Source organism: Lagopus leucura, unplaced genomic scaffold (assembly GCF_019238085.1).
Source record: "Lagopus leucura isolate 7727_CA_CO unplaced genomic scaffold, USGS_WTPT01 Super-Scaffold_739, whole genome shotgun sequence".
NCBI lineage: Eukaryota > Metazoa > Chordata > Aves > Galliformes > Phasianidae > Lagopus > Lagopus leucura.
Genome location: NW_024962255.1, coordinates 5,218,853 through 5,231,169, shown reverse-complemented (window position 1 = coordinate 5,231,169; position 12,317 = coordinate 5,218,853). Strand labels below are relative to the sequence as shown.

General features: G+C 43.6%; 1 protein-coding gene across 1 annotated transcript; it reads left to right on the top strand.

Annotated features, from left to right (window-relative positions):
- The first annotated feature begins 2,508 nt into the window (after positions 1-2,508).
- GPRIN2 (G protein regulated inducer of neurite outgrowth 2) lies at positions 2,509-4,574 on the top strand. The gene has a single exon (XM_042863304.1). The coding sequence runs from the start codon at positions 2,515-2,517 to the stop codon at positions 4,327-4,329; it is 1,815 nt and encodes a 604-aa protein (XP_042719238.1). The 5' UTR covers positions 2,509-2,514; the 3' UTR covers positions 4,330-4,574.
- Positions 4,575-12,317: the final 7,743 nt, after the last annotated feature.

The following is a 12,317-nucleotide window of genomic DNA, read 5'->3' as shown; positions in this document are numbered from 1 at the left end:
GAGGATGTGTGAGAAGGCAAGTATGGAACTGCATGTCAATGCCAAAGTCTTTGGAAGAAAAGCACTGTGAGTGCACTGCTTTGCTCGGAGCTTATGCCACCGTTTGTTTTTGTAGAGTGGGTGGTCTTTTTCTGCTTCTTCCCTGTGCTAATGTTAGCAATTGATGGGGCTGGATGCTCAGATGGATTGATGATCTGGTGTAGTGAATGCTAAGCCAGTTAAAAAAAGGAGGGAAAAAAAAATCTGGGTCGACACAGCTGCGTGCTCACTCATGCTAATGCAAAATGTAGTGGGAACATTTTGCTGCAGCAGAGGTCAGCGAAGGTCAGACCTACCAGACATTTGTTCTGCACCCATCACCTCCTCACAGAGCTCTGTGGGTGCACATCTGGCTCAAGGATCTGCCTGGTAGTTGTGTAAGGGCTTATAGCAACAAGGGAGTGAGGGGGAAAACAAGAGGTGGCCTTATAGATGGGAAGCATTTGAGCTGCCTGTGAAAATGTGACTTTGGATTTCAACATGGTAGAGAAGTGCACTGTTCTAAAGAAAGGTGGTTCATCTTGTTTCGATGAAGCTTTGTATTCTTTCTTAGTCTTTTGTTTTGTTTTTCCTTCCCATATTTAGCTATGTCCTGAACTATGTGATGAGGTGTTGTTTTACTTGACTGGTGTTTGTTCACATTGGTTTTTAAGGTCTGTGGCTCACGTTTGGTTATGTTTTCAGCTGCAGTTGGAGTCTATATGGGTGGGACAAAAAAAGCATCCTAAAGTGTTCGCTTTGGAAGTTCCATTTTGAACATCATGCTGGGTATTCTTTCCACTGATGTCAGGTCTGTTGCATTCTAGTGAATGTGTCGCTGCTCTTTGTTTAGATCATGAATCAAACTGAAATTTGCAACACTCTGGTTACACAGGTTCCTGCAGAAATGATGCATAAAGAAGGCATACAGAGGTCTTGGTATCTGTGTATATATACATATTTGAGCCTTGTGAGCTTACTGAGAGAGCTCTTTAAAGCTTCCATAGCCATGTATGAAGCTTTCTTTCATTTGAGACTGAATATTTCTGACAGGATTTCCATCAGTAAATATCATTTCATCCCAGTGTGTGTGAGAGCCTTTGCAGGTGTTGACTTGTAAAGAGATTAAATATAAGGTCTTTGCCTTGCAGACTGCTATGCTCTGGTGTTTAATCCTATTGACTCCTTTGAACTCTTTGTGGCAGACTATACCCATAGGCATAAGTAGCTGCAGGATAGATAACATTCTGGAGGAGGAGATGAGGGAAGTATTTTAAACCTGTCCCTTTCCCAGCATGTGCTTTTCTTCTAAGTGTTGATCATGATTTTGTGAGGGCTTCTGAAACACTCTTAGAAATAGAGCAATGTTGAGGCTGCACCTGGCAGTGCCTTTAGCCCCAAGAGTCTGAAATTTCATTTGCAGAAGGAAGTATGCTTGTGTTGTTATCCCTGGATGCCAGCAGTCAATGTAGTCCCATAGGCCAGAGAGGCTGTATGCTGTACAGGGTGGGCTTGCTGCAGTTGGAGCCTGTAATTAGTTTAACTGCTAACTCAGAAAACATGAATGAAGGAGGGGAGATTGCCTTTTTTGGCATACAATTTTGTCCAAATTTGAGCAAATCTTCATGCTAAAGGATATTGCTGCCAACTGCAAGTCTGTACTGCAAAGCACTGAGCATGACACCTCTCAGAGATACGATTAGGGGAATCAACTCTTTGAAAAGGTTGATAACTGCAGGACAAGGGGAAATGGTTTGAAGTTGAGGGAGGGAAGATTTAGGTTGGATGTCAGGAGGAAATTCTTTACAGAGAGAGTGGCAAGGTGCTGGAACAGCTGCCCAGAGAGGTTGTGGATGCCCCGTCCCTGGAGGTGTTCAAGGCCAGGTTGGATGGGACCCTGGGCAGCCTGGTCTGGTATTAAATGTGGAGGTTGGTGGTCCTGCATGTGGCAGAGGGGTTGGAGATTCATGATCCTTGAGGTCCCTTCCAACTCTGTGATTCTGTGATTCCAAATAATAATATTTTAAATGCTGTCATGTTCAGTGTAATTTCATTATGGAAAAATTGCCAATGCAGGTGAATTTCAAGTGATGGCAAAGTTACAAGATGAACTTATTATTATTAGCTTACCGAAGTTAACATTGAAAATGGAATTACGAGTGTAAGCAGTGATGTCTGTTTGGATCAAAAACCAAGCTCTTGGTTGGCAGATGGAGCAAAAAGCATGCCCTTTATCAGTTACACTGGCAGATGACTCTTTGAGGCTGTAAATAACACATGAGAAGCTTCTCACTGAGAGGTCCAAGTGTGCAGCCTTGCCCTCTTTGGTCTCTTGGTCTTATGAGTGAACTTTCCTAAATTTTGCGGAGACAGTACTTGAGGTTGTTGAGATGAGTATTGTCAGTAAGTAGAAAACATGGAGAACTTTTCTATGTTACCTTCTCAAATTGCTTCTTTTTCTCCCCCACCATTTCTTGCAGATCTCTTCCTTTTGCCATGTCAGCTGACAGCCACCAGCTCCACACTCATTCCCACAAGGACATGCTAAGTTCTACTTGTCATGGTCTCTTGAATGTCAATAGTCACCCCTTGTCAAAAAGCTCCTCGAGTCTCATTTGTGCTGGGCATTCAAGTTTGGAATGGCAAAACAACAAACAGGAGCTTAAGAAAAGCCACAGCAGCACTGTCTGCCAAACCCTGGGACATGAGAGCGATGCCAGAAGTGTACCAAGTCCTAGATGGTCCTTCTCACAGTCTGGGTTGATGGGACTTGACTCAGTGGTCCAAACCATGAACAGTCAGTCACCCGATAACAATTCACAGAGCAGATCTAAGACTACAAACCATTTTCTTATCATTGAACAGTCCTCACCATCCTGGGAAGTGGGTGACACTAAGATGTGTGTAAAGAGCAGTACTGTTGAGAATGTTTCTTCAGCCTGTTTTAAGCACCAGCAAAGCATGGGTAAAATGGATGAACCAAGAGCTGCTCTCCAGAGGAGCCACTCAGACCTAACCTGCAGTTGCAAACAGCAGAGTTATGTCACTCACATAGAAACCAGTGCTACTGATTCAAGCCTTAGCTCTTCCAGCAGCAGGCACGGTCCATCAGTGGTGAAGATGTCTTTCCAAGCAGAAAGATATGGATCAGAAATAAATGAAAATACTCACTATCAAAACCTTGTGACTCATCTTCCAGCTCTACCTATAGACCAAAAAGTACCCACAAATACCTTTGACAGTGGTGGTATTCCACATAATTCAACTGTTTACACAGATCCTGGAAGATTTCACAGTGCTGTTCTAGGACCCCACATGCCTGGAAACAGTTTCTCCAACAGGACAATTCTCAGTCAAGCCACTGGAATTATTCATGGTGGTCTGACTTACAGTAATATTCCAAACTCCGCATATTCACCAATGGTGATGGCAGTTCATAACAATTCTGCAGTGCCCTGTAATATAAGGCAGGACTCTTGTATGAAAGTAGATGCCACTGTCCCTGCCTATTGCCATTCTTTGCCCATACCATCTATACAGCTTGTTCCACGGTTAGTATGCTCAGTTAGCGAGTCGGGAAAAGAGCAAGCAGCACCTGGCTATCTTCATTCCTTTTCCACTTCAGACATTCTGACCTATCCTAAGCTTGTGTCTTCAGTAAGTGAATCAGGCCTGGATGCCAAGAGAGTCCTGAAGTGCTGTAGCATTCCTGGAGAACAACTACAACATGCTCCGCACTGCACTCAGCTGGATAGAGCTTCTCCAGAAACACAGACTGCTTGTGTTGCTTTTAGCAGCCAGCTAACAACAGACATAGCAATGAAAACTAAAGATATGTGGACTATGACCTCTGCAAATGATTTAACCAAGGGACTCAAACCGGCTCTTGAACGCAGAGATGCCGAGGTACAAACTCTCCCAACTATGGAATGCAAATCTGTTGCAACAAGCCCAGCGGCTGCAGCAGAAAGCCACTCACATGTGTTCCCAGAGGTCAACCTGGAGCAAGACTTGGAGGCCCCCAAGTCTCCGGTACGGGAAGTGAGATGGGATGATGAAGGAATGACATGGGAAGTGTATGGGGCATCTGTGGATCCAGAAGTCCTTGGTTTAGCCATTCAAAAACATCTTGAGATTCAAATAGAACAATTCCAGACAGAGCCTGTTCAACAGACTGGGAAAAACAAAGAGGATCCTCTCAACAAGGAGCCATCTTCTGACAAAATGGAGAAGAAAAGACCGTTCAGAACAATGATGCATTCTCTGAGATATCCGAGCTGTTGTGCTCGATCAAGTAGTGCAACGGAGTGAGCGTAGCTCTAGGACAGCCACAGCCACGTTGGGGTTTTTTTGTTTGTTTGTTTTCTCAGTTGTAAATAAATGCTGTCTCTCAAGCGTTAACACAGTGCATGTGGACAATCCGCTTATGGATAAGTGGGAAAAGTTCAGTGGCCATCAAAAAGCAAAGCATGGAAAAACCCACAGTTGGGCTACGTAACAGAGGACACATGGTTGTATCTTCATCATGCCATCTGATTGTGTTGACAGTATTTAATGTAGCACTCTTATTCTTCTATGTTAATTTTACATTGTATTTTAAGGAATTAGACTTATTTTATAAATGATGCATCTTTTCAAAATAATGTTGAATTTTTCAGTATTTTCATGATTTAGGGCTAGGAAACAAAGTTAGAAAATGATGTTTTAATATAAATTCTTAGCTTTCCACCCTACTCCCTAAGTTTTGGGATTCATTTTGCTGTTAACTTACGCTAATGCCGACTATAAAGACTATATAGATTTGAGCTATAGATAAAATGGCAAACTGGTGTAATACTATATTACAAATAATTGTAACTTTTGCTACATAATTCTGCCATGTAATTTCAGTATTACTAGCCAGAACTCACCCCTTTGCAAGCTGGTGGGTAGTTGGAGGATGCTGCTGCATCTTTCATGTAGTTACGACGAATTACAGTCTGAACGTACAGATGTGATGTTTACTAAAACAGATGTAAAGTGTTACCAAAGATGACTCATGTTCTGTGAATTACTTATTGACTGCTTGTTAGTCTTATTGACTGCCTATTAGTCTGTCACATGATCATACTCTACAAATCATAAGAGATTTGGCTTTTCTTATATTAAAAATAATTTCCATCGAGTTCTTTTTATGTGCATCTATCCTGAACAGTGGCAGTTTTGTTGTGGCATAAACCACAGAGAACAGTTCGCATCTAATCTCTGCCTGTCTTGTGTTCCCTGACTGCTCTGATGTCAGCTGTCTGCTGGAAGTGAGACTTGGTGTCTTTACCAAAGTACAGCTAAAAGGAAGATTGTTCCTTCTGAGTGCCTTGGTCACATGGGCAGCTTCAAGATTTCCTTTTTCCCAAAAACAATTAAAAAAAAATCACAGTGTAAAACTTCAGTATACCATAGTGCAGAACCAGTTTGAACTGAAAGATTTGTCAAGAAAGCTGCTGGTAACAAAAATATCTAAGGACTTCCTATGCCTCTGAAAATTACTAAAATACAAGACGTATTAGTGCAGATTTAGAAAAAAATACTGCTCGTCTGAATGTTAACTATATGGATAAAATATTTTGTTTGTGTGATGAATGCCTCTTCAGAGGAATTTGGGTTCACTGCATTTTTTCCAGTTTAAATACAGTCAGTGTGTACATTAAGTATTCTTCATGTTAGACCTCTGTTCAAGTGTTTCTCTTGTAAACGTGACAACTGTATCTCTGTTTCTGAATGCTTTCTAACTTATGAAAATCCAAATCCATTACATTTTATTTTGACATAAAGTAGAAAGAGAATTTGCAGTAGATTTATAACTGAGTGGGATGCTTGTCAAGAAAGAGTAAAATCTGACTGTATTATTTTCTTGAGATTATTTTCTCTGTTTTAAATAAAAGCCTTCTAAAGTTAAGCCAAGCTGCAAAAACAAAGAGTTGCTTAGTCAAAGTCATATCATTTAGTTCTAAATTCATTGTATTTATTTGTATGTTTCTCTCCAGAAAGTGTCAGTTTGCCTTTGGCTTCATGCTGTTGGAAGAGAACTTTCAGTTGCTAACAGCCTAAATCCTGATCTCACCCTTCTTTTTCTTTCTCTCTTTAGGAATGCCTGCCCTGGAATAAGTTTCTCTTCACTTCAAGGCATGGCTTCAGAAATGGTTTGCTGCACTGCTGAGCCAAAAATCTCCTTGGAATGATGTTGCACGTGGTCCTCTGAGACTACTGGTGTGAGTGGGAGGAAAGTGCAATCACATGTTCTGAGCTCAGAGGTAACCACAAATGTTTCAGAGGAAAAAAAGGCATCTCCACTGTACAGGCTGCGTAACGTATTTCTTCCTGATCACTTCTCTGCTAAGAAATAATGGCAAGCTGGGCTAATTGCATTATTGGATAGACATTTAGTCTTTTAAATCCAAAGCAGTAATGACCTGTCTGGAGACATGCTGAGGTAAGAGGCCTTCTGGAAGGATGTTACTCCCTATTAAAAATGGAATAATGCAAAGAGTGTAGCTTTGTTTTGGAAAAGCAGTGTGTGATGAGGTTGCAGTAGAGCAGAATTCCTGAGCAGAGACAAGACACAGGAATCCCAGCCCCAGACAAGTAGCGGGGCCTGATGCTCTCTGGACACTGCTACCTCCCTCTTTGGGGGGGCTTTTCCAACTGTGAAATTACAATGTTAATACTTCATTGCCATCTGTTCCTTTCAGACATGCTGAGGTGATTAATTTGTCGTCTTAAGCCCCTGGAAAATGAAAGCAGTCTATTAGTGCTAAGTAATACTGTTAATTGGCAAGGTGGCAGCATGTGTATTTGAGATGAAAATTAGTCATTCTAATCAACTCTCACCACACCAGTTAAATAACCGCATATAACTTGCTGCATTGGTCAGTTGTGACTTCCCCTTTTAGAAGACCTTAGAACTCTAAGAGAGAAGAGTTTTGGTGTCTAAGCTTTCTTTTTGCTCCATTCAGAACTATAAATCTGAAATGATGAACACAGCATGCTTATTGAGCTTCCTTCCAAAGCCTTGTTATTTAAACAGGTCACAAGATCTAGCTGACCCTCTGCAAATAAGGAGACTAATACCTATGAGCTTCTGGGTAGAGCCCCGGCCTGCTCATTCTGCAAGTGCTGCACGTAGGCTGAGGGATGGGGCATGGGTGCTTTCGAGTGAGCTTGGAGTCTATGGCATCCCACTCTCCTGCCCTTCTGAAGGGGACAGTTCTATACAGCCATGTGGTTTGTGAACGGCAAGAGACGGGTAAGTTGCATGGGTTAGCAGCAACATTGTTCCTTTTCTCATTCAAATAGAAACTTGCAGCCAAAAATTCTGCCCAGTATAAAAGTGGATGCGCTTTTTCACTTCTGCAAGCTGAAATGAGCATACCCACTTCACTGCAGAGTGTCCCTGTGACACGCAAAAAAAGTGCTGCTGAGTCACTACCTTCTTCCAGAAGCTGCTGTGCACAGAGGAAAGGTCCTTGAAAAGCAGCTGAACTATGTGGAGTCCCAGTGCAGGACTAAGCACCCAGTCTGTCATGGCTGGCCTGTGTCAGAGAATGGAAATGGGTGCATATCCTTTTGGTGGTCACTTGGGTGTCCGCTTCCACCCTTCTTACTCTCTGGAAATGCTGGTCTTGAGCCATCACATGTCCAAGGACCAACGTGTTCAGATCGCAGAGCACTAAGCTGTAGCTTGAAAGTCTTTAGAATCATTAATCCTATCTAATGTGTGACCTAAACAGATGTCATCTATCTTATTAGCACCCTTTCAGCATACTACGGCTATGCCACTCAGACGGCATGAGAAGGAAGCTTAGAAAACACAGTGAACCTAAGCGAGGAAATGACAGCACAAATCTCTGTTTCATGTCAACCACCTCCAGCTCACCTGCTCCAATCACAGTGCCATGTATGCGGCTCAACTGCGTAGCAAAGGAGAGATTAGTCCTGCACACAGCTGAAGGCAGTGTCATTTAGTGAATCTGGGTCAAGAGCCTCCCATAAACTAAAGCACAGGGCTGCTGCTCCCAGAGCGCATCTCTGAGCTCCACCTGGTGCTCAGTGACTGGCGTGCCGCCCGGCACCGCTCTTTCTCTCCTTTGTTTTCTGGTTCCTGCTCCTACAATTGTAACTGTAAAGCAGAGATGTGTTCACAGCTCCCTGTGCAGCGAACCTTGCAGAAATACCCGTTTGTTTGTTCCTCCCGGTGCAAAACAGCTGACAAGCAGCTTTTTGCTGCGTGCTGAGCAGGCAGAACCATCTGGGCTCGGGTGCTATGATCTGCCCTGACAGCAGGAACAGGCATTACTGGGCTTCCCCTGCCACACACACATCACCCTCAGTAACGACACATGCATAAAAAGTCAGACCCTTCTCTTTTTGCTCTTTCCACTGGTTGCAAGTAATTTACTTGCCGTGCTGCTGGCACTGGCTGTGCTGTGTGTTTCTTCACCCCCCACACTGGCACTGGGCTGAAATCCCTGCACGCACAGAATTTTAATGCTGCCTTGTGATTGCGCTTTTGGAAAACCCTACAAATGCTATTGCCTCAGAGAACTCAAGGTTAGAAAAGCCTATATGTCAATTCAGCTTTATGCTTTATATTGCTCTTTTGCTTTTTTTTTTTTTTCCAGTGATCTATTTGCTAAGTCTTAATGATTTTTCAGCCTTAACTTCACTCTAGAAGAGTCATGGTTAATTTAGTGCCATGATGTTTTACTCACTTTCTTAGAAAGGACCTTGGGAAAAGATGAGACAAGTGGTTGTGAATAAGCAAAGAGACCTGTTTTGATTGCGTGATGTCTGTCTGTTGTTCAACAACTCATTTCTCACATCAAGTAAAAGCAATTGCTAGAGCCATAACATTGCATAGTTGTCAGATAAAGCAGCCCTTGTGCCTTTAGCCTGCACTGAGAGTCACTTCCTTTTCTGGATCCGGCTGCTCAGGGCACTTTGGGTTTTCTCCTCCTTTGGTTCTCATTTATGATTTTGTTATTTCTCTCACAGAAAAAATAAGAGTATCAAGGTATTTGATGCCTTTACATGGACCTAAAGACTTTTCTCAAGTGGTGTTATTAAAATTGGAGACTTCTATCCTGTGCCACATGTCTATCTTCTGCAGAAGATAATTAATAACAGCCATCCTTCCAGCTCTCCCATGTCAAGTGGAAAGTTATAAATGGAGAAATACACTGTGCAGAAGTACTTTTCGTTTCTTTCTTCATTGTTTTTTATATTTCTAATCCAGATGCAGAGTCTTTGAAACTGCACATTTTTTTCAGAGACGATGTCTGGAAGTTTCTGAAAATGTAGTGTTCAGTAACTGGACACAAGTCTGACTGCTCTCCCTGAGCCTGCATCTGAACTGTCCTCAAAGCAGCCAAACAGAAAGCTGCTGTCCTGCCCTGTCCCCTAAACCAGTCAGTTGCAAGGTGGGAGGCATGAGGGCTTTCAATCCCAAATCCAGCTCTTCGGGAAACCACAGGTGTCTGAAATGTGAACATTGAGCTCTGCCTACACGTGCATGGTAAGCTTTTCCACTAACATCATGAGTTGTTAAATTTGCAGCATTTTTAACAGGTGAAGGCAGTTATTAAAAGAATTTGACTGTGTAGCATGTGCAGGAAGTTACACAGAATTTCTGGTTAAACTTGAGCATAGGAAGTTCTGCAGCAATATGCGAAGGAACTTCTTCATGGTGAGGGTGACGGAGCACTGGAATGGGCTGTCCAGAGAGGTTGTGGAGTCTCCTTCTTTGGAGATATTCAAGACCTATCTGGATGTCTACCTGTGCAGCCTGCTGTAGGAGCCTGCTTTGCGGTGGGTTGGACTCAGTGATCTTTGGAGGTCCCTTCTAGTCCCTACGATTCTGTGATTCCTCCACTGAGTCTGAGATTGGTGAATCAGTGTTGGGATACGACTTTGCTTAGTGAATGCATTTCTCTGTGTACTGTAGGCTGGCTAGCAAACTGTGGCAAAGTATTTCAGCCAAAGGTCACAAAAAGAATTGTATCGGCAATCAAGTAAAGCCACACTCTTGGTCTTGGCAAGTTGATTACAAGTATGCACAGCCTTTATGGCAGGTTTACAGGAATAGTGCTGCCTTGGAAGAGGCTGCTGTTGAAGCCAGTATAACAGAAACAAATAATTATGTTGACAAATTCTTGTCTAGCTTTGGGTCACTCCTGCTTACCTTGAAGATGTTGTCAAGACTATTGTATCCTACAAAATGTATACAGAAATTCCTCTCCTTTGTAAAGCATATGTGTGTTGCAGTGTGTATCCATCATATCTGAACTAGGTGTGCTTTTCACTTGGTAAGGGGGAAGACATGAAATTAACGATCACTAAGGAATCTTCTTTTTTTGCAGAAGTACATGTGTATGCAAAGTGTTCACTCTTTGAGCTGCATCTGCCAGCTAAAGCCTTGACAGGTTTCAGAACAGAGAAAAATGAATTGGGGAAAAAAAGAAGAAAAAAAACAGGAAAAGTTGAATGAGGGTTAAAATGCCCAGGCCTGCAGTTATGCTTTAGAGCTGTATGGGACGTATTTTCCAGGCATGTGTTACGCAGAAGATGCTGTGTTGATGAACTGATGAACAACTGATGAGTACTTGGGCACGCGCTTACCAACATGTCTTTGCATAGCTTTTCCATTCTAATACTTTCATTGCATACATGAAGAACTATGAGAATAAAATACACAAATACTTTTCTCTTGTAACTCCTATTGTGCATTTCTATTATCAAAAATTAATCTGTTCCTTTTGTCTGTCCTACTCATAGATAACATGTCCTTGGTTAAAACCTCAGTTGTTGTGGTTTTTGCACTGACAGGTTTGGACCAGAGCAAGTAACCTATTTGTGCATTTCTCTGTTGAACACCTACCACAGACATTGGGTTCTCAGTGCAGCACGTTGCTTCCAAGTAAGTTCTGCCTTTTGTTAGACTTCCTGCAGAGAACCTTTCTGGGAACATCTGTACATGACAGACAAACATGGAGTTTGGTATAATCCATTCTTCATTTCATGCAAAGTAGGATAGGCAAATAAAGTTTGCACAAATGAGATTCTTAAACTAAAGAAAGTTAAAAGTACAGTGTGAGGTGCAGGGAAAGGTTATCTGAACATCTGTGTACAGTATATGAAAGGGTCTGCATGGGAGTTCAAAGCATTTGGCTTATCTCTGGCATTGAGACAGTTCACCATGGAAAGCAAAGTCTGAGTGTGAGTAAAACCAGTGCGAAGAGCTTTGAAAATCTGCTATGGGCCATGAAGTGAGGGCTGTGGAGCATCGTCAGCTGTGTTCTGGGCCTGGCTGGGCCCAGCAGCACAAGCTGGGGGGGGCAGGGACAGGGCTGGTGGCAGCTGTGGGACTGCGTGTCAGGTCATGGCCTATCTGGAAGGGGACCAAGGACAGACGTCAGAGGAGGTGTGCATGTGGGAGCGCGAGCTGCAGGGTCACGAAGACGAAGGGAAAATGGCCTGTTTCCAAGGGAGAGGCCTGTGGGCAGTGTGCCATTTCCCTGACGTCTGCAGTGATGGCTTTAACTGCAGGCTGTGCTTTGGCACTGCTGCCTCATACAGAGCATGGCTGAGGAGGGCTCGGCTGTCCTGTCAGGGCACCTGGCTGAGTCTGCCTGTGCTGCATTGCTGGCAGGGTCACTTTCCCTTTTAAACAGTGATGTGCTGCCCAGCATGGGGTAAATTACGCTGTGAGGTGTGTTAGACTGTGACAGATGACTAAAAGGAGTCTGGTCTTGTCCAATTACCTCCTGCAATTTAGATATTTATAAATATGTTGACCGGATACTCTCTCACCCTTCTCTTCTCCTGAGACAAGGGATGTTTAGGTTAGATATTAGGAGGAAGTTTTTCACACTGAGGGTGGTGAGGCACTGGAACAGGTTGCCCAAGGAGGCTGTGGCTGCCCCATCCCTGGAGGCATTCAAGGCCAGGCTGGATGTGGCTCTGGGCAGCCTGGTCTGCTGGTTGGCGACCCTGTGCAATAGCACAGGGTTTGAAACTAGATGAGCATTGTAGTCCCTTCCAAGCCAGGCCGTTCTATGATTCTCCAGGCTGCACAGACCCAGGTCCCTCAGCCTTTCCTCATACAGGAGGCGCTCCATGCCCTTTATCATCTTTGTCATCCCCCGCCTGGCGCTCCTTACAGACCTTCGCCGACTCCATCACTCTGCGTCGCTATGACCCTCACGCGCCACGACGGCGCAGCCGTTCCTCCGTGCCGCCAGGCGGCGCTCGGTGCGGCGGTCTCG